Source organism: Pristiophorus japonicus, chromosome 9 (genome assembly GCF_044704955.1).
Source record: "Pristiophorus japonicus isolate sPriJap1 chromosome 9, sPriJap1.hap1, whole genome shotgun sequence".
Classification (NCBI taxonomy): domain Eukaryota; kingdom Metazoa; phylum Chordata; class Chondrichthyes; family Pristiophoridae; genus Pristiophorus; species Pristiophorus japonicus.
In genome coordinates, this window is record NC_091985.1 from 26,094,989 (window position 1) to 26,117,836 (window position 22,848).

Genomic DNA, 22,848 nt, shown 5'->3' on the forward strand with positions numbered 1-22,848 from the left:
GGCGGAGATTGATCACCTCTGTTAACGGGTAATACAAGCACAAGTAGTGAGGCTTATGTGCTATTTTATACATTGGTTGTACTTTAATTCTACTTTGGGAAATAAAGTTTATTTGGCTTAAACGTAACGTTTATCGACGACTTTCTTTCAATACTCGAAGTCCCACCAAATTGTTGCGACTGTAGTGACGAATACCCATGGCGTAAACTGTTTGCAAACCTACACTGAGTTTTGGGCAACAATGTAGAATAGGGAAAGCTTCCCATTTCTTGCCCAGATCAGGAACGGAAACTCCTGTTACATATTGGTTTGGGAATCCCTGAAAGGGCGGTGGAAGCAGATTGAATAGTAACTTTCAAAAGGGAATTGGATAAATACTTGAAGGGGAGAAAATTGAAAGGCTGTGAGGAAAGAGTTGGATTAACTGGATAGCTCATTCAAAGAGCCGGCACAGGCACAATAGGCCGAAAGGCCTCCTTCTGTGCTGTATCATTCTATGAAAAGAGAGAAACAAATGTAATTCTTAGTCTCAATACTGAAACTTTTCAGCTAATTCTCAATTTAACCAAAAGATGACCAATACTGCTTTATTGAATAATCTCATCTGTTCCTCCACATACATGATGCAAAAATATTTTTTTCTGTAAGTTACACAGTTAAGATACAATTATAAAAAGCCTTTGTCAGGCGAAGCATTCTTTGCTGTGCAGCATCTCCATTCCTGGATGTGCTACAGGCAGAAAGTAACCATTATTGAACACATTCCATTTCTTTCCACATTGCATCTGGTGCTGCCCAACAGTTGGCACAGAGACAGAGGGCTGGTTCTAAACGTACTGTAGACTCTGAATCAGTGATGTTCTGACTAAATCAGTAACAGCACTTGTGGGACAACTCAAGTCCTTTCAAAAAATTTCATCTACAGCGTCCATGCCTAATAACCTAGTGGAGTTTGGAGAATTATTGGTCAATGCTGTCAAGATTTTGAGACCCGATGCCAGTTGGTGCATTAATCTGCCAGCAACATATGCAGCAATGCTTGGCCAAGATATTTGGTGACCTGTTTCCACACAGTGAGAGGACTTACTAATAAAGCTGTAAAAAAACAGACAGTATCATAGGATTTATAAATAGGAGCAAGTAAAACGGCTAAGAGGTAATTCCACACCTACACAAATGATTGGTTAGGCCTCTATTAAACTACTGTGCCCAGTTTTAGGCTTTCTACTTTTGGAAGAATGTCAAGGCCATAAAGAGGGTGCAGAAGAGATTCACGAAGATGACATCAGGACTGAGAAGCTTTAGTCAGGAGAAGGGAAGAGAAACTGGGGCTCTGTTCATTAGAACAGAGGAAGGGTCAGAGGAGATCGGATAAAGGTGTTCAAAGTTATGGCGGGTTGTAATGAGGTCTTTCATTTGGTGTGCCATCACTTTTGATCATCCACAATATTTGATAGAAATACACAATCGCATGAGTCCATTTATTGGTATACTTTGCACCAAACAGAATAAGCAAAGAGATGATGGCAGGTCACAGGGAAAAGCAGTCGCTGAATCTCTGGCTAGCTTGGCTCCACCTCGAACCTTCAACACTCGGCTGAATCATTAACCCCCATAAATATGTCCCAGCGACGTAAGGGTTGATCTCATTCTCAAGGTGACCTAATTTACATGACATCATCAAGACATTTGGAAGCTCACCACCAGGATGGTCACCATGCCTACAAGGTGGCAATGTAATATGAATCAGCAGGAGGGTTCATCTACTTTAACCACACAGGGTTATAAACAAAGGGTATCTACGGTTATGTAACTCAAATGTGTTGCAGAGTTCATCCATAACCATTGCGGATCCTGTTTGTTCGGTGTATGCTAATACCCCAACTATCGATTCTTACACCTCACAGGAGAGTTCAACACAAGTTGTATCAGTCTGATTCTTCTCCCTTAGACTGTCGGGCCAATGGTTACTGAATGTCCAGCTTAAACGGAAACTGTACTTCTGCCTCCCGTTGCTTAAGTCCAGCATTAGGGGCACATAAAACAGGAACACACACGCAAGCAGGCACGGGCACACACAAACACACGCAAGCAGGCACGCACACACATGCAGGCAGGCACATATGAAGACACACACATACGCACTCCGACGTACACACATTCAGGCACACACATACGCACTCCGACGTACACAGACATAAGTAGGCGCACACTTGCACATGCAGGCGCACACACACAGACACACACACACCCGCAGACGCTGGCTGTTAGTCTGTTCACATCTGCTTCAGTCTGCTGCTCTGCTCGGCCTCGCATTCTGCCAGGATCTGCTGCAGGTTGCGAGTCAGGGTATGTTCTCTTCCATGGGTCACCTTCAGAATGTCAAATGCCTGGCAGTGAGAAAATGAACAAGTCAGTGTGACACTCCATTCCCAAACATACAGCCCACTTACAGTTCCCCTCTATCTCACAGGGCACGATTCCTCCCTTTGAACGAGGTGACTGGCAGATGAGTCGTACAAATTCTACCTTGTAATAGCAATGTGTCCCAACAGCCATTTCCACTATCTGTATGGGATCAGGCTGCCAGGGCTGAGCTCTACAGAACTGTGTAATGTTATGCAAATTTATACCTTAACCGGCACAACAGCAAGAATAACAGATAATAACTTGGCTGCTGCATTGCTAACCACCATATCATTTTTTTCTGCATATGATAAAGGAGAAGAGAATTGAACTATCTATTGAAATATGGCACCACACAAATATCAGAATAGTTGAAATAGATCCTAATTTGTTGTTATGTTAATGCCCTTCAGTTTAGCAGAGTCCCATCCAAAGCAATTAACACCAGAATTCATTTCTAGCATAGATTGAATAAGGGAGGGTGGAGGAGATAGGAGCGACACTCCATTTCCCTCAAAGGCTCAGGTTACAAGCAGTGTGCTGAGATTCTATAATTAAGGTCACTTGGCGTGTGGTGACTCGATTAAGGACAAGTTCCATGGGATTTGGGAATTTTTAATCTGTGTTTTAGGGACTGCATTCTACAATTCCATCCATTTATAATCAGGGTCATTGGTTTACTGTGATTGAACAAATCCCATTCCACCTTCATCATACCAGATTCCAGGATCTTCACCAGCATTTTGGGATCCCGCTCCGTAATTCTGCCCATTTTTCTGTGAAAGCCACACACTATGCTCGGAAGGAATTCTGGTGTTAATTGCTTTGAATGGGACTCTGCTAAACTGGAGTGCATTAACATAACAATATATTAGGATCTATTTCAACAGTTCTGATATTTGTATGGTGCCATATTTCAATAGATAGTTCAATTCCCTTCTCCTTTATCGTATGCAGAAAAAAATGATATGGTGGTTATCAATGCAGCAGCCAAGTTATTATCTGTTATTCTTGCTGTTGTGCCAGTTAAGGTATAAATTTGCATAACATTACCCAGTTCTGTCGAGCTCAGCCCTGGCAGTGGCTTTGTCTTTAATAGTGAAAAGTATTAACTGGTGGTTTGTGTGGAATCATTTCATTTCATCGCTATTTTATTCTGCTCACTTCTTGGTTTCAACAATACAGGAAATTATTCAGATTGAAGAAGGTTATAATTTCTCAGATTGAAGGTTATAGTTGCTCAGATTGAAGAAGGTTTATAATTGATGTACCCCAATAGTCAAGTGCTGGGCCCACTTATCTCCTTGCTACATATAGATGATTTGGACTTGGGCATAAAGAGCATAATCTTATAAACACAAAGATTTGGCAAATCGGGGTGAGAGCTGTAAAAGACTTCGGGAAGATATGGACAGGTTAACTAAATGAGCAAAAAGGACAGTAAAGCCATAGAGCACACAATGTATACATTCACTGGGACGGTGACAGGGTTGGAAACTATGAGAAGATGCTCAAGATATTGCAACTTCTTCCACCAGAGCAGAGAAGAATTAATAGATCTTTTTTTAAATTATGAAGCTTTTTAAAAAGATTTGTTCTTGGGATGTGGGCATTACCAATTCTCTTTCTGCCATAATTTCTGTAGGACATTTCATGTTCTAACAATCCTCTGCTTAATAAATTCTCCTCACCTCTCGCTTCATTCTTTAGGCGATGATCCCAAATTTATGCCCTCTGGATACAGATTCACTGACCAGTGTAATAGGACCATGAGTCAAGTTATCTTCAATTAAAAATGAAGGTTGGTATTCAAAGCCACTACCATCGGGTTGCCACGATATTTGTCTCCTCACCTCCTCCTCACCAATTCTTTGGAGTTAAATTCTCTCACTTCAATTGATTCTCTCATGCCACAAAGCGTTTACCAACAGAGAGGGAAGGGAGGCAATCTGTTCCTTGGCCAATAAGGCTCTTAAGATGGTCCCTATGAGATATGTGGGGCAATATGGTGGAGTCACCTTTCAATGTGTCCTCACTCCTAACTCAATTGCTCTCCCTAGAAATCCCAGCTGACATAAGGAACATGTCATGTGGGAAATCTGAGTGAAACAGCCTCCTGCAAGTCTAGCTCATGAGTTTGATCCCATCTTCCATCCAACCCTTCCTCCCTTCCAGAACGTGGGGAGAAATAATTTCCTCTGGCAAGTGGGTTGGTAACCAGAGGTCATAGATTTAAAATAATTGGTAAAAGAACTAGAGGGGAAATGAGGAGAAATTTCTTCACACAAAGGGTTGTTGAGATCTGGAATGCACTACTTGAAAGGGTGGTGGAATCAGATTTGATAGGAACTTTCAAAAGGCCAATGGACATGTACTTGAAGAGGACTCATTTGCAGGGTTATGGGGAAAAAGCTGGGGTGTGGGACTAAATTGGACAGGTCTTTCAAAGAGCTGGCACAGGCATGACGGGCCAAATGGCTTCCTTCTGTGCTGTAAGATTCTATGATTCTAATGTGAAAAGAACAGAGCATGTGCATTAGACTAGAGAACCTGTCAGCATCTCCACTAGAAAAATGGGAACATGGTATAGAATTCTCGGAACTCACTAACCTCCTTTAGCGTGTCCAGCGCTTGGCTCAGCTTCCCCTGATGATATTGCAGCTTGCCCACTCTCATTAGCTGCACTCCTCTCACGGGATGAGGTCCAGCGTAATACAACCTAGAAGCAGAATGAAGAGACAGACCAGATTCAGCTCGAGCGTGCTATTAGTCAATTAAAGGGAAACTTCACACATATAAAATCTGTGGGCTGGCTAATTCAGGAGTAACCAAATCACAAGATGGGGAGTTGGTGTAGTCAGAACCACAAGCACATAAATCTCCTATGCTATAGTTACCCTCCACCGCCGTTCCCTAGTACCAACACCTGGTGAGTACAATGGCTGTGACCCCCCCTGCCCCCCATTCTGAACCCCAGTGCACCGCTGGCCCCCCCAATGCCTGCCCCCAACCAAACCTTGGACCACCTACCACCAAGGGCACTACCCAGCACCGAGCCTGCGGCCAACACCTTGCCGTAGGCAACGAGGCCCATACAGAAGTGCCTGGTCTCCAGTCGTCCTGGACCCCCTTGCCACTGGACCAAGACCTCGCTCAGCTAAGCCCGTGTGGTAGCCGGTGTGCAACGATCACCCCACGTTAAAAGAAATCACGCACTGGCATCTTCCACTCCTCTAACATGAATTTCGGGACCTGGAACGTCAGGACCCTCATGGACAACCCCAATAGCGACAGACCGGAACACCGCACCGCCATAATTGCCCGGGAACTTAGACACTTTGATATCGACATCGCAGTCCTCAAGACCCGGCGGGCAGGGGAAGGCCAGCTCAAGGAACAAGGTGGAGGTTACACCTTCTTCTGGAAAGGGAAACCAGAGGCAGAACGCTGCCTCCATGGAGTCGGCTTCGCCATCAAAAACGAGCTGGTCGACCGCCTCAAAGACTCCCCCTGCAGGACTAACGAACGCCTCATGACGTTTCGACTCACCCTATCCCGGAACCAATGCACCACAGTCATCAGTGCTTATGCCCCGACACTCGATGCAACAGATGAGGCCAAAGAGGGTTTTTACTCCAACCTCGAAAAATCCCTGACCTGCGTCCCCGCGGGTGACAAACTGATTCTCCTCGGCGACTTCAACGCCAGGGTCGGCAGGGACACAGACCTCTGGGGAGGCGTGATTGGCAGAGAGGGGGTAGAGAAAGCCAACCCCAGCGGTACCCTACTCCTGACAAAATGTCTAGAGCAGGAACTTGTCATCACCAACACCTTGTTCCGCCAGAGGGACAAATAAAAGGCATCGTGGTAACACCCTCGCTCCAAGCACTAACACCTGCTCGACTATGTCATCATCTGAGCCAGGGATCGCAAGGATATGCGCATCACCTGTGTCATGTTTGTAACCTTCACATAACTGTAACCTTTATGTAACAACACTGTACACTGTGTACACCTGAGAAATGCACACCTTGACCACAGGGGGTGAACTTGTGGGAGACACTCCTCACCTGGTCATCCAGGTATATAAAGGGAGGTCCCACGCAGGGTCAGCACTTCTTCGTCCTGGGAATAAAGGTTCGGGTCACGTAGTGACCTTGTTTGCAGTACATGCCTCGTGTGATTCTATAGTAAGGTGTAAGGACACTACAACCCGCGCCATGACAGGAGCTGACGACTGCTGGATGGACCACCGCCGAATCAGATCCATCATTGACATCAACATAGCCCCAAAGCGGAGGGGGCAGCAGAAACAGTGTCGCAAAAAAGTCAATGCTGGGGCACTTAAGGACCTAGCTAAGAGAGGCCTTTACAGTCAGTGCCTTACAGCCAACCTGGCGTGCCTTGCTGACCCCGAGACGCAGAATGCCCACAGCGCTTGGTCTGCCCTCCAGGCCTCCATAACCAGTGTCTGCAAGGAGACCCTCGGTCACTCAACCAGGAAACACCAGGAGTGGTTTGATGAGAATGATCAGGAAATTCAAGAACTAATAGACTGCAAACGCAGTCTGAGCCTTAAACAGCAACCCAATTCGAGAGCAGCAAAGCAGCATTACTGACGGCTAAAGGCTAAGATCGAACAAAAAAAACAGGACCTAAAGAACAGGTGGTGAATGGAGAAAGCACAGGAGATACAGCAGCTGTCCGACAGCCATGATGTGCGAGGATTCTTCATCGCAGTCAAGGCCACATATGGACCAAACTCCCAAGGCCCCACCCCACTCCTGGCCAAGAACGGGGAAACACTCATCAAGGACACCGAGGCAGTCAGGGCCCGCTGGAAGGAACACTTCAAAGATCTCCTCAACCGAGACTCTGCCTTTGACTCGAGTGTTCTCGACTCCATTCCGCAGCATGCGACCCGCCACCACCTCAGTGAGACCCCAACACTGCACGAGGTAGAAAAGGCCATAAGACAGCTAAAAAACAACAAGGCTACGGGAGCGGACGGAATCCCTGCTGAGGCACTGAAGTATGGCGGAGGCGCACTACTGGCACGAATACACAACCTCATCTCTCTCATCTGGAGGGAGGAGAGCATGCCGGGAGATCTTAGAGATGCAGTGATCGTGACCACCTTTAAAAATGGGGACAAGTCCGACTGCGGCAACTACAGAGGAATCTCCCTGTTATCAGCCACTGGGAAAGTCGTCGTTAGAGTCCTCCTCAACCGTCTTCTCCCCAGGGCCGAGGAACTCCTCCCAGAGTCGCAGTGCGGATTTTGTCCCCTCTGGGGCACAACGGACATGATCTTTGCAGTGTGACAGCTGCAGGAAAAATGCAGGGAACAGCGCCAGCCCTTATACATGGCCGCCTTCGACCTTACAAAGGTCTTTGACACTGTCAACCGCGAGGGTCTATGGAGCATCCTCCTCCGTTTCGGATGTCCCCAAAAGTACGTCACCATACTCCGTCTGCTCCACGATGACATGCAAGCCGTGATCCTTACCAACGGATCCATCACAGACCCAATCCATGTCCGGACCAGGGTCAAGCAGGGCTGCATCATCGCCCAACCCTCTTCTCAATCTTCCTCGCTGCCATGCTCCACCTCATACCTGACAAGCTCCCCACTGAAGTGGAGCTAAACTACAGAACCAGTGGGAAGCTGTTCAACCTTCGCTGTCTCCAGGCCAGATCCAAGACCACTCCAACCTCTGTCGTCGAGCTACAGTACGCGGATGACGCCAGCATCTGTGCACACACAGAGGCTGAACTCCAGGACATAGTCGACGTATTTACTGAGGCGTATGAAAGCATGTGCCTTATGCTAAACATCAGTAAGACAAAGGTCCTCCACCAGCCTGTCCTTGCCGCACAGCACTGCCCCCCAAACATCAAGATCCATGGCCTGGCCCTGGACAATGTGGACCACTTCCCCTATCTCGGGAGCCTCCCATCAACAAGAGCAGGCATCGATGATGAGATCCAACACTGCCTCCAGTGCGCCAGTGCAGCCTTCGGCCGCCTGCGGAAAAGAGTGTTTGAAGATCAGTCCCTCAAAACTGTCACCAAGCTCGTGGTCTATAGGGCTGTAGTAATACCCGCCCTCCTGTATGGCTCAGAGACGTGGACCATGTATAGTAGACACCTTAAGTCACTGAGAAATATCACCATCGATGTCTCTGCAAGATCCTGCAAATCCGCTGGGAGGACAGACGCACAAACATTAGCGTTCTTGTCTATGCCAACATCCCCAGCATTGAAGCACTGACCACACTTGATCAGCTCCGCTGGGCAGGCCACATGGTTCGCATGCCAGACACGAGACTCCCAAAGCAAGCGCTCTCCTCGGAACTCGTCCACGGCAAATGAGCCAAAGGCGGGCAGAGGGAATGTTACAAGGACACCCTCAAAGCCTCCCTGATAAAGTGTGACATCCCCACTGACACCTGGGAGTCCTTGGCCATAGACTGCCCTAAGTGGAGGAAGTGCATTCGGGAGGGCACTGAGCTCCTCGAGTATCGCCGAGAGCATGCAGAAATCAAGCGCAGACAGCAGAAGGAGCGTGTGGCAAACCAGGCTCCCCGCCCACCCTTTCCCTCAACGACTGTCTGTCCCCTCTGTGACAGAGACTGTGGTTCTCGTATTGGACTGTACAGCCACCTAAGAACTCATGTTAAGAGTGGAAGCAAGTCTTCCTCGATCCCGAGGGACTGCCTATGATGATGAGCTGGGCTGCTGGATCTCTGTAAATGATGAATGGAGCAGCACCACAAGAGCTGCCGGCATTTAAGCCAGTATAATGCCAGGAATAAAAGTACAGGTACTCCCGAATCAATCCATAAGGTCTGCCCTGGACACCTGCAGGGAAAACTCACACGTATTCTGCCTGGGGAACTCTCAGAATCTGTCTGGGTCAAAATCCGGGAACCAGGAGATTGACACCACAAAAAGGATATTGTTAATAATAAAGGGATCGGTTCCCTGCCGACACCACTCTCCATGAATCAGATTTTCAGAAGAGCTTCCTGGATTTATTAATAGACCAGCAACACGGTGGCAATAGGTCACTGTGTGAAGCTCTGCTACAGAACTGCCTTGCTGATATGATGCAGCGGGGGGGAGCCTGCCAGATAGTTGCTCTAGGCTGGAGCTATATTTCCTGTCATTCTGATCTTCCCTTGATTAATGGTTTGCATTTGTTCCTGTGTCTTGAAGCCACGGTCTTGTCAGCCATGGCTCAGTGGGTAGCACTCCCATATCAAAGGGTTGTGGGTTCAAATCCAAAGATGTGAACACAGAATCTAGGCTGACACTACTAGTGCAGTACTGAGAACGCGCTGCACTGTCGGAAGTGGTGTTTCGGATGAGACGTTAAACCGAGATCTCCAGCCGCCCTCTCAGGTGGACGTAAATGATCCCATGACACTATTCGAAGAAGAGAGGGGAGTTCTCCTCGGTGTCCTGGCTAATTTTTATGCCACAACCCAGATCACTAGAAAACAGATGATTTGGTCATTATCACATTGCTGTTTGTGAGAGCTTGCTGTGCACCGCAAACCTGTTTCCTACATTACAATAGTGACTGCACTTCAAAAGTACTTCATTGGCTGTAAAGCGCTTTGAAATATTCTGAGGTCGTGGAAGGCGCTGTATCAATGTGAGTTCTTCCTTTCATACATCGGTTTCTGGAAAACCTGGCTTTTCACTCCCTCCAAGTTCATCCAACGTGATAGTTATTTTGAGTGGACAGGTTTTGCCTTTACGCCCATTATGTAGGCTTGTTTCTCCCACTCATATCTAAGCTTGGTAATAGCTTTGAGGTAGCAGCAGTTGTCAGGTAGGAGTGGATGAAAGGCCCTTAGTAGTAAGATATCCCAGGGGGAGAGCTTGCAACTCAGTTGACTCGAACAGATCTAACCAACAATCTCATACCTAATGCGCATTACTCATCCGCAATTAGGTAGAAGAGGTTTATGATCTTAATGTTGGTGAAGGTAGAGTGGAGCAGGCCTATGGCTGCATGTGCTGTGGCTATGTGCTTTCGGGTCGGTGGTTGCAGTCGCTGGCTAACAAGCACCACTGCACCCTCCTTTAATACACCTCAGTGGTCTCTTGATGCTTTCTATTTGTGTGTACAAGAGCATTAGCTGTTTGTTTTCTCTTCCTTCTTGCACAACTTAACTTAAAATCAAAACCAATGGAAAAAGTTTTGCAGCAATAACCAAAAAAGGCGGTAACACACAGTATCTCCTACACAAAAAGGACAATAGGAACATAGAAACAAGATTAGGCCACTTGAGCCTGTTCCACCATTCAATTAAATCATGGCTGCTCTGTGCCACAACTCTATCTACCCGCCTTAACACTTCTGTAACACTTGATACCCTAACAAAAATCTATCAATCTCAGTTTCGATATGTTCAATTAACACCTCCCCGCCCTTTCCCCAACGCCACCTTCAACAGCTTTTTTGTGGGTGGGGAGAGTTCCTGATTTCCACTATTCTTGTGCTTCCTGACACCAAGCTGTTTGCAGACGCACTTCCATCAGTGGTTAAACACACTACCAGTGTTACTGACCAACAAGGTGGTAAATTTGTTCCTCAGTCTGTGGCGAGTTAGCTGATCTTAAACAGAGTGGCAATGCTGGGCAACAATTGGCCCAAGAGGGCAAAGAAGGGAATGAATGAGAGATCAGTGTTACCCCTTCTGATTGCTCTCCAGTGGCCCTGGTTGAACATGTGACTTCGAGGTCTTAGGTCTCAACGGATCAAAGGCCTTGACATCACGATTTATCATGGCTCTGTTGCCAACACCCATTGACATGGAATTATAGGTCAGTGCCTTCAGGAGGGGAACGGGCTAAATCAGTGAAAAAAGAATGGGCGGGGTGGGGGGGGGATAGTGATAAATAAATGTCAAAGCCATCTCAGAGAAGCAGGGCAGGGGACGGTGGGAAATGGAACTTCCCCTTGGGTTAACAAACATATTCCCCGTTAACCTGCCGTCAGCACCTCCATAAACATGCGGCCGCCTTTAATTATTGCCTCAACTGGGAAGGTGCAAGCACCACTGAGGTAAACCAAGACCCAAACAGAATGAACAAATCACCTTTGTTCTGTAATCGACTGCCTTGTGAAAATCAAAACTGTCTCTGGAAATCGTTGAGTGCCAGGATTGGCGAGTCTGCCTATTTCCCCACAGAGCCGTGCATTTTACAGAGCACTGGGGATCCACCCGCTCACTGCTGATGCCAAGCGCTTGTTCCCTTTGAAAGTCAGCAACAGCTAGTAAATGAAAACAGTCAAGAGGTTTAACGGCTTCCAGCTGCTGCACGAGTGGTTCACTGATCGAAGGGAAAGATCAAAAGCTCACCGGCACAACACTTCAATGACTCCAATATTTAAACTCCTTCATACTCGCGATGACTTTCTGAACTCACAAACCCTCGGACTACAGTATAACATTTCGCGCCAGGTACTGCTGCAATGATACAGAGTACTGGTCAGATCTCATCTGGAATAGGGTCTTCAATTTCGGACACCCATCTCTGGAAGGGTATGCAGTCTTTTTGGCGAAGGTTCAGTTGCAATTATCCAGGGTGATACCTGGGATGAAGAGCCCTGGGTATGATGCTACTGTATAGACCTGATGGGCCCTGGGTAAGGTGAGAGACTGTATAAACTGATGGGCCCTGGGTACCGTGTTACTGGATAGATCTGATGGGCCCAGGGTACGGTGTAACTGGATAGACCTGGTGGGCCCAGGGTACGGTGTTACTGGATAGACCTGATGGGCCCAGGGGACGGTGTTACTGGATAGACCTGATGGGCCCTGGGTATGGTGTTACTAGATGGATCTGATGGGCCCAGGGTATGGTATTACTAGATAGACCTGATGGGCCCAGGGTACCGTGTTACTGGATGGACATGATGGGCCCAGGGTACAGTGTTACTGGATAGATCTGATGGGCCCTGGGTACGGTGTTACTGGATAGACCTGATGGGCCCTAGGTACAATGTTACTGGATAGACCTGATGGGCCCAGGGTACAGTGTTACTGGATAGACCTGATGGGCCCTGGGTATGGTGTTACTAGATAGACCTGATGGACCCTGGGTACCGTGTTACTGGATAGACCTGATGGGCCCTGGGTACAATGTTACTGGATAGACCTGATGGGCCCTGGGTATGGTGTTACTAGATAGACCTGATAGGCCCAGGATACGGTGTTACTGGATGGACCTGATGGGCCCTGGGTATGGTGTTACTAGATAGACCTGATTGGCCCTGGGTACCGTGTTACTGGATAGACCTGATGGGCCCAGGGTACAGTGTTACTGGATAGACCTGATGGGCCCTGGGTACGGTGTTACTGGATAGACCTGATGGGCCCTGGGTACCATGTTACTGGATAGACCTGATGGGCCCTGGGTACAATGTTACTGGATAGACCTGATGGGCCCTGGGTATGGTGTTACTAGATAGACCTGATGGGCCCAGGATACGGTGTTACTGGATGGACCTGATGGGCCCTGGGTATGGTGTTGTAGATAGACCTGATTGGCCCTGGGTACCGTGTTACTGGATAGACCTGATGGGCCCTGGGTACGGTGTTACTGGATAGACCTGATGGGCCCTGGGTACGGTGTTACTGGATAGACCTGATAGGCCCAGGATACGGTGTTACTGGATAGACCTGATGGGCCCTGGGTACGGTGTTACTAGATAGACCTGATTGGCCCTGGGTACCGTGTTACTGGATAGACCTGATGGGCCCTGGGTACGGTGTTACTGGATAGACCTGATGGGCCCTGGGTACGGTGTTACTGGATAGACTTGATGGGCCCAGAGTACGGTGTTACTGGATAGACCTGATGGGCCCAGGGTATGGTGTTACTGGATAGACCTGATGGGCCCTGGGTACGGTGTTACTGGATAGACCTGATAGGACCTGGGTATCGTGTTATTGGATGGACTTGATGGGCCCTGGGTACGGTGAGAGACTGGAGAGACCTGATGGCAAACTACTCCATAAAAAGCTGACACTTCAAGAAGGGCCCTGCCTATATGCTGCACTCCTCCTCCCGATCCTGTGCAACGAGACCTGGGTGTCATGATACATCAGTCATTGAAAGTAGGCATGCAGGTACAGCAGGCACTTAATAAAGCAAATGGCATGTTGGCCTTCATAGCGAGAGGATTTGAGTATAGTTGCAGGGAGGTCTTACTGCAGTTGTACAGGGCCTTGGTGAGACCACACCTTGAGTATTGTGTACAGTTTTGGTCTCCTAATCTGAGGAAGGACATTCTTGCTATTGAGGGAGAGTAGCGAAGATTCACCAGACTGATTCCCAGGATGGCAGGACTGACACATGAAGAAAGACTGGATCGGCTAGGCTTATATTCACTGGAATTTAGAAGAATGAGAGGGGATCTCATAGAAGCATATAAAATTCTGACGGGACTGGACAGGTTAGATGCAGGAAGAACGTTCCCGATGTTGGGGAAGTCCAGAACCAGGGGTTACAGTCTAAGGATAAGGCCATTTAGGACTGAGATGAGGAGAAACTTTTTCACCCAGAGAGTTGTGAACCTGTGGAATTCTCTACCACAGAAAGTTGTTGAGGCCAGTTCATTGGATATATTCAAGAGGGAGTTAGATGTGGCCCTTACGACTAAAGGGATCAAGGGGTATGGAGAGAAAGCAGGAAAGGGGTGCCGAGGTGATTGATCAGCCATGATCTTATTGAATGGCGGTGCAGGCTCAAAGGGCCGAATGGCCTACTCCTGCATCTATTCTCTATGTTTCTATGTTTCTATCCTCAATAGATGCTGCACTCCTTCCTGCCCCATCTCAAAGCTTCTCCTCTTTTGTTCTCAATAGCATTGTTCTCAGCTCTTGCTCCTCTCCTTTATTTTCCTTTGCCACTCCCCCCCGTCTCGATCCATGTGCCTCACTCTCTCTCCAATTTACTGCCATCCATGGCCCCATGCCTCTCCCCTTCATTGCCATCAAGTTCCTCCTTCCCTCTCCAATCCATCGCAATCCAAGCCCTCCTTCCCCTCAGTACCATTCCTACATGAGCCCCGCTTCTAAGTCCTGCAGCCAGAATCACTTCAAAGGGCAGCAGTGCTTCTGTAGTGCTGGTGCAGGGGGAAGAGGAGATCCAGAACGGGTTTTGTCAGCAAATACTGACAGTTAGCATGACACACTAATGGGTGGCATGTACGAATTTGGGTTGTACCGCCCTTGGAGACGTGGAGGTTCAGGGGTGATTTGACTGAGGTTATTAAAATAACAAAGAGTACTGGACCCAGCAGATAGGGAATGACTCTACCCTCGACTAGGAGGGCACAGAACAAGGGCACAAAATCAAATCTAGCAATAATATTTAGACGCAAAGAATTGTGACAACATAAAAGTACTGTCCCAGAGGCCATTGATGCAATGTCAACAGAGGTGTTTGAATGGGAAGGACATACTTAATTTAGGGCTGCCGGCATCAGAGCCTCCTTCCCTCACTTAAAGGGAAGGGCCAATGATGGTTTGTAACATTCTTCTTCTTACTTCTGTGAGGCTCGGGGGCCTCCGTGACTTGCATTACAGCCCCAATAACTCTCAAAGATTGGAGGGCTGAGACATCGCGCAGTAATGAGCTATCAAAAGCAACCAGCAGGCACCAGACTGGTGCGAAGAATAAAGTTTGCTCTGCCTGATCATCACTGCCTTTAAATAGCGCTCCCCAAGCGGGCAGCCAAGGTGCCAATGCCTCCTGAAGCTGCCGTTATTGATGCCTTGCGATGCTGCAGGGGACGAGAGCGAATTTCACATCCGGGGTGGTAACGGGGTGCTGCGCACCTGATGACATCACGATCTCCAGAGTGCAAGGGAGCGAGACGGTAAATGTTAACGCTGGCACAAAATTGGCAGGGAAGTTCGTGGGCTTCGGTGAATTCACCATGCCCAGTCAGTAACCTCTTAGCGCCCCATTACCGCCGCCCCCCCCACCCCCCGCAGGCACAAAGCAGACGAATTTCTCCCCCATATTTTTAATGTTCCTGCTGGAAAGTTCTCTTCCCTCCTCTCCCACTTGGATAGTCAGTTATGGAACTTGTGGCCTCTTTGATAATGAAGTCAGTCTCGCCCACTACATGTAATATAGATGTCAGTGTCATTCAGTCCATAAAGTGTGGCTCTCTACAGCTGCTTTTGGTTGGGAACAGTGTGGCAGGTGAGACTACATTGCTGTAAAGGAGTTAACGTATTCCAAAGTTTAAAAGACAAGTCGATTGATTGAAGTTGAAGGATCACTTACGTGAGTTGAAAAGCGGGATTAAAGCAGTATCAAAAATCAAAAGACACGCATAACCACATTCTTGATCACTTCCTCTCCGCTTGTAAAGTACCTGTACTTAATTCTGTCATGAACGCGAGCTAGACAGCCAAGTAAGGGGAAACCCAACCCGACTTCAAAAAAACTAACCGAGTAAGTCTCGGTTTTGACCCTGCACACTCGATTCGTGCCCCAGGTTAAAATCGAGCCTTTCATTTGAACAGATTATTCACCCAAATCGTGACAGAATCCCCTGGCTCCTAACGTCATTCGCACTGCGAGCCAGATATCATTGCGCTCCCACTTCACACTGACTCAGTGCCTTCGACTCCCAGGTCTATCCTCATTTCGAGTTCTTAGCAGAACGGCTCAGTTAAGAGGGAAGAATGAGATTGCGATCCCCGCTTGTACCCTGTAAACGTGATATTACTTTCCCAGAAGGAGTCATTTTAATTTAACTCACCAGGCGAGAATCCCGCCAGATCGAGTGAAACGCTGGTTTTAAACTCAGCCCAATATTGCTCTCTGTTGATTTAAATGCAGAGTGGAATCGGGTGGGGTGCAATATCAACGCAAGTCAAAATTTGCCTGAGAGCCAGAGAATATGCTAAATGTTTATGCTAAATGTTTAGCCAACTTGCCTTTTCAGAGCATTCTTAAAATATAGTTTGATTAATAAAATTGACTGAAGATTCCAGTATTGTTTCTGTATCACAATGTAAATGTCTTAGCTCATTAGGAGAATCCTACAAATAAGGAGGTGCTTCGCCCATTTCTCAAAGGATTTTATAATAATGGTTTTCTAACGTTAATGGCTGCTTGGCTCAGCAGGCCTTTGAGTCAGAGGCCGTGGGTTCAAATCCCATTCCAGGACCGGAGCACATAATTCAGGCTGACACTTCAGTGCAGTACTAAGGGAGTGCTGTGATGTTAAGGGGCTTGAGGGGCTGCCTTTGGAATGAGACATTGAACCGAGGCCCCGACTGCCCTTTCAGGTGGATGTAAAAGGTGACATGGCACTTTTCTGAGGTGCAATGAGTTCTCCCAGTGTCCTGACTAACATTGCGGCCTTAACCTTCAACGCCAAAATAGATTCACTGGTCGTTTATCTCAGTGCTGCTGCTAGGACCTTACTTTGTGCCTGGTCTCCAGTCGTCTTGGATCCCCTTGCCACTGGACCAAGACCTTGTTCTGCTAAGCCTGTGTGGTACCCGTTGTGCAACGGCCACCCCACGTTAAAAGAACTCACGCACTGGCATCTTCCACCCCTTCAAAATGAAGTTCGGGACCTGGAACGTCAGGACCCTCATGGATAACTCCAACAGCCGCACTGCCATAGTTGCCTGGGAACTTAGACGCTTCAATGTTGACATCGCCGCCCTAAGCGAGACCCGGCGGGCAAGGGAAGGCCAGCTCAAGGAACAAGGTGGAGGTTACACCTTCTTCTGGAAAGGGAAACCAGAGGAAGAACGCCACCTCCACGGAGTCGGTTTCGCCATCAAGAACGAGCTGGTCGACCGCCTCAGAGACTCCTCCTGCGGGATTAACAAACGTCTCATCACTGTCCAACTCACCCTATCCCAGAACCAATGCTCCACAGTCATCAGTGCGTATGCCCCAACACTCAATGCAACAGATGAGACCAAAGAGGGTTTTTAACTCCAGCCGCGAAAAATCCCTGTCCCGCGTCCCTACGGACGACAAACTGATCCTCCTTGGTGACTTCAACGCCAGGGTTGGCAAGGACACAACCCTCTGGGGAGGCTTGATCGGCAGAGAGGGTAGGAAAAACCAATTCCAGCGGTACCTTGCTCCTGACAAAATGCCTAGAGCACGACCTTGTCATCACCAACATTGTGTTCCGCCACAGAGACAAATACTAGGCATCGTGGCAATACCCTCGCTCCAAACACTGGCACCTGCTCGACTATGTCATCGTCCGAGCCAGGGATCGCAAGGATGTGCGCATCACCCGCGCCATGACAGGAGCTGACGACTGCTGGACAGACCACTGCCTAATCCGTTCCATCATCAATATCAACATAGCCCCAAAGCGGCGATGGCAGCAGAAGCAGTGCTGCAAAAAAGTCAATACCGGGGCACTCAAAGACTCAGCTAAGAGAGCTCTATACAGCCAATGCTAACCTGGCGTCCCTTGATGACCCCGAGATGCAGAATGCCCACAGCGCTTGGTCTGCCCTCCAGGCCTCCATAACCAGTGCCTGCGAAGAGGGACTCATTCACTCAACCAGGAAATACCAGGACTGGTTTGATGAGAATGACCAGGAGATCCAAGAGCTAATAAATCGCAAACACAGGGTATTTCTGAGCCTAAAACAACAACCCAACTTGGGAGCAGCAAAACAGCATTACAGACGATAAAAAACCCGCGACCTAAAGAATAGATGTTGGCTGGAGAAAACACAGGAGATTCAGCAGCTGGCTGATAGCCATGATGTGCGAGGATTCTTCACCGCAGTCAAGGCCACCTATGGCCCAAATACCCAAGGCCCCCCCCCCCCCCCCACTGCTGGTCAAGAACGGGGAGACACTCATCAAGGACACTGAGGCAGTCAGGACCCATTGGAAGGAGCACTACGAAGATCTCCTTAACCGAGACTCTCCCTTTGACTCGAATGTCCTCGACTCCATCCCGCAGCATGCGACCCGCCACCATCTCAGCAAAACCCAGCCCTGCACGAGGTAGAAAAGGCCATCCGTCAGCTTAAGAACAACAAGGCAACCGGAGCGGATGAAATCCCCACTGAGGCACTAAAGTACGGCGGAGAGGCACTATTGGCACGAATGCATGGCCTCATCTCTCTCATCTGGAAGGAGGAGAGCATGCCGGGAGATCTCAGAGATTCAGTAATCGTGACCATCTTTAAAAAAAGGGGACGTCCGACTGCGGCAACTGCAGAGGAATCTCCCTGTTATCAGTCACTGGGAAAATCGTCGCTAGAATCCTCCTCAACCGTCTTCTCCCTGTGGCTAAGGAGCTCCTTCCGGAGTCACAGTGCGGATTTCGTTCTCCACGGGGTACGACGGACATGATTTTTACAGCAGGAAAAATGCAGGGAACAGCACCGACCCTTGTACATGGCCTTCCTTGACAATACAAAGGCCTTTGACACTGTCAACTGCGAGGGACTATGGAGCGTCCTCCTCCATTTCGGCTGCCCCCAAAAGTTCATTATCATCCTCCGCCTGCTCTACGATGACATGCAAGCCATGATCCTGACCAACGGATCCATTACAGGCCCAATCCATGTCCGGACCGGGGTCAAGCAGGGCTGCGTCATCGCGCCAACCCTCTTCTCAATCTACCTCGCCGCCATGTTCCACCTCACACTCAACAAGCTCCCGCTGGAATGGAACTAAACTACAGAACCAGTGGGAACCTGTTCAACCTTCGTCATCTCCAGGCCAGATCCAAGATCGTCCCAACTTCTATCGTCGAACTACAGTACACGGACAACGCATGCATCTGCGCATATTTAATGACTCATCATCATAGGCAGTCCATCGGAATAGAGGAAGACTCGCTTCCAATTCTAAAGTGAGTTCTTTGATGGTTGAACAGTCCAACACGAGAGCCACAGACCCTGTCACAGGTGGGACAGATATTCATTGGGGGAGTGGGGGGGGGGAATTGATTTGATGCTGTCTGCGCCTGACCTCTTCACACTGGCAGCGTTGAGATTCGAGGAACTCAACGCCCTCCCGGATGCATTTTCTCCACCTAGGCTGTCTTCAGCCAGGGTCTCCTAGGTGTCAGTGGTGATGTCGCACTTCACCAGGGAGGCTTTGAGGGTGTCTTTGTAACGTTTCCGCTGTCCACCTTTGGCTCGTTTGCCATGAAAGAGCTCCGCATAGAGCAATTGCTTAGGGAGTCTCGCGTCTGGCGTGTGGACTAAGTGGCCTGCCCAGCGAAGCTGATCGAGTGTGGTTCGTGCTTCAATGCTGGGGATGTTAGCCTGGGAGAGGACACTGTCCTCCCAAGGGACTGAACTCCAAGTCATAATCAACATCTTCACTGAGGCGTACGAGAGCATGGGCCTTACACTAAACATCCGTAAGCAAAGGTCCTCCACCAGCCTAACCCCGCCACACAGTACCACCCCCCAGTCATCAAGATCCACGGCGCGACCCTGGAAAACGTGGATCACCTTCCGTACCTCGGGAGCCTCTTATCAACAAGGGCAGACATTGACGACGAGATTCAACACCGCCTCCAGTCGCCAGCGCAGCCTTCAGCCACCTGAGGAAAAGAGTGTTTGAAGATCAGGCTCCCAAATCGACCACCAAGCTCATGGTCTACAGGGCTGTAGTAATACCTGCCCTCCTGTATAGCTCAGAGACATGAACCATATGCAGTCGACACCTCAAATCGCTGGAGAAAGACCACCAACGACGTCTCTGCAAGATCCTGCAAATCCCCTGGGAGGACAGACGCACCAATGTTAGCGTCCTCGACTAGGCCAACATCCCCAGCATTGAAGCACTGACCACACTCGACCAGCTCCGCTGGGCGGGCCACATTGTTCGCATGCCTGACACAAGACTCCCAAAGCAAGCGCTCTACTCGGAACTCCTACATGGCAAGCGAGCCCCAGGTGGACAGAGGAAATGTTACAAGGACACCCTCAAAGCCTCATTGATAAAATGCACCATCCCCACCGACACCTGGGAGTCCCTGGCCAAAGACTAAGTGGAGGAAGTGCATCCGGGAGGGCGCTCAGCTCCTCGAGCCTCATCGATGAGAGCATGCAGAAAGCAACGCAGGCAGCAGAAAGAGCTTGCGGCAAACCAGTCCCACCCACCCTTTCCCTCAACGACTATCTGTCTCACCTGTGACAGAGACTGTAATTCACGTATTGGACTGTTCGGTCACCTAAGAACTCATTTTTAGATTTCGAGGGACTGCCTATGATCATGATGATGACGTTGTGCAAAATGGCTGTCGTATTTGTCTACATGACAACAGTAATTACACTTCAAAATGTAATTCATTTGTTGTGAAACCCTGTGGAGCGTCCAGAGGACAATCAAAGGTCCGCTAAAAAAGAAAGACTGGCTTTTATACCTCACCTTTGTAGCGCATTTATATAGTGCCTCGGGACTTCCCAAAGTGCTTTACGGCCAATGAACTACTTTTGGAGTGTAGCCACCATTGTGATGTAGGAAATGCGGCAGCCAATTTATGCACAGCAAGCTCCCACAAATGGCAATGTGATAAGGACCCGTTAATCTGCTTTTCAGTAGGTAGCCCTCTCGACCCTGAGTCAGAAGGTTGTGGTTCAAGTCCCACATAAATCTCGGCTGACACTCCCAGTGCAGCACTGAGGGAGGGCTGGACCATCGGAGGTGCCGTCTTTCGGATGAGACGTTAAACTGAGGTCTCGTCTGCTCTCTCAGGTGGACGTAAAATATCCCATGGTACTATTTACAAAAAGAGCTGGGGAGATCTCCCCTGCTGTCCTGGGGCCAAGAGTTGTCCCTCAATCAACATCATTAAAACAGATTATCTGCTCAATATCAAATTGCTGTTTGTGGGAGCTTGCTGTGCGCAAATTGCCAGCTGTGTTTCCTACATTACAACAGCAACTACACTTCAAATAGTACTTCATTGGCTGTAAAACGCTTTGGGACGTCCTAAGGTCACGAAATACGCCACAGTTCTTTCTTTCTATCGTAATCTGGGAGCTGCTCCCTCTGCTGCACCAGGGCGCATTTACATTCTGATGGATTCGTGCCCACCCTGTGCGGAGGGGAGCGGGTAGGTCCGAAGGCCTCCTCGTAGGACTGCTCCTGGGCACGGCCAAGGGTGCCATCAGCCGGTCCAGGCAGCGGGCGGTCGAGGGGGTCGTTCAACCTGACTGCCTGCCTCTCTTCCGCTCTTACATCCGGTCCAGGGTGTCCTTGGAGATGGAGCACGCGGTGTCCACCGGTACGCTCGCGGCCTTCCGCGAGAGGTGGGCACCGGAGGGACTGGAGTGCATCATCACGCCCGGCAACCAAATTTTAATTTGATTTTACGTTTTAAAGTTTAATTTGTTTTCATTGCCGGTGCTTTTAGTGTCCCCCTCCCCTTTTATAGGGGGCACTGGAAAAATTTGATTTTAGCGCCCCAAAAAAAAACAAAAACCAAAAAAAAAGGGGCCTTGAAAATGTCTGCTGTGTCACCCAGGTCGGGTGGCATGGTTTTAATGTTTTATGTTTTTGCAGGTTAACTCAAAAGAGTTTCGTGCCCACTGGGCTCAGGCTGTCCTAATCTGATGTCACTTGAGCACCTTGCAGCCAGCAGAAAGAGGCTTTCAACCAACGTTCCCCTTGAGCTGTGCGGCCATGCAGCGCAGAAAATTTTAGAATTTAGAGGGAATATTCCTTTCAACCCATCAGCCCATCTCACACTCATCCACTGTGACGCACAAGCCCGCAGCTGAGCAGTTCTAGACCACACGAGGTAGTTGCAAGAAAAGCTCACTGAACCTAGAAGCACTTATTTCTGAATGGGATGCAAGCCCCCCCCCCCACCCCCCCCAAAAAAAATAGGAACTGTGGGACTGCAGTTTCTAAAATTTCAAAACATTTCTAGGGACCTGCATTCTGACACTGAACATTCGGATGTAAGAGTTGCCATGGAAACAGGATGCGATCTTCAGCTCCCTGATTTCTTTTTCTTTAAGCCTGCTGACATCTAAAGCAAGTGCTTCAGTCTGGTGGGGAATGCGGTTGTGATTTATAATTAATAATGGTTGACTGCTTCATATTGTACTGAGGAATTGAGATTAATCTGAAGGATGGGAGTACGTGCTGCATCCTTCGATGGGCGCGCTACCCTCAAATCTCCCCCACCCCCAGTACAGTGCCCCGAAGTTTATTATCTCATGTTTTCAATTATTTAGCGAGGAAGATTAGAGATCCTCAGGGCTTCAATGCAACAGTCTCTGATGGGATTACTGATATTCGTAGCCACAGAATTGGCAGAGGGGAATCTCAAGAGCCATGAAGGCAGCTGGGGGCTTTCTCAGCTGCCTGTTGCATGCCGGGTGGCAATGTCTTGTCTGATTGAATCTGTACCAGTTCACAGTTCGTCGC

The 22,848-nt window shown here is 48.7% G+C and overlaps 1 protein-coding gene across 1 annotated transcript in view; it reads right to left on the reverse strand.

The window, feature by feature from the left end:
* Window positions 1-560: 560 nt before the first annotated feature.
* Window positions 561-22,848, reverse strand: part of smyd3 (SET and MYND domain containing 3) — a 1,321,352-nt gene continuing 1,299,064 nt past the window's right edge. The window contains exons 11-12 of the mRNA XM_070889200.1: window positions 5,017-5,125; window positions 561-2,390 (exon numbers count right to left, since the gene is read on the reverse strand). Coding sequence (XP_070745301.1) covers window positions 2,277-2,390; window positions 5,017-5,125 — 223 coding nt within the window. The 3' untranslated portion in view covers window positions 561-2,276. The remainder of the gene's footprint in view (window positions 2,391-5,016; window positions 5,126-22,848) is intronic.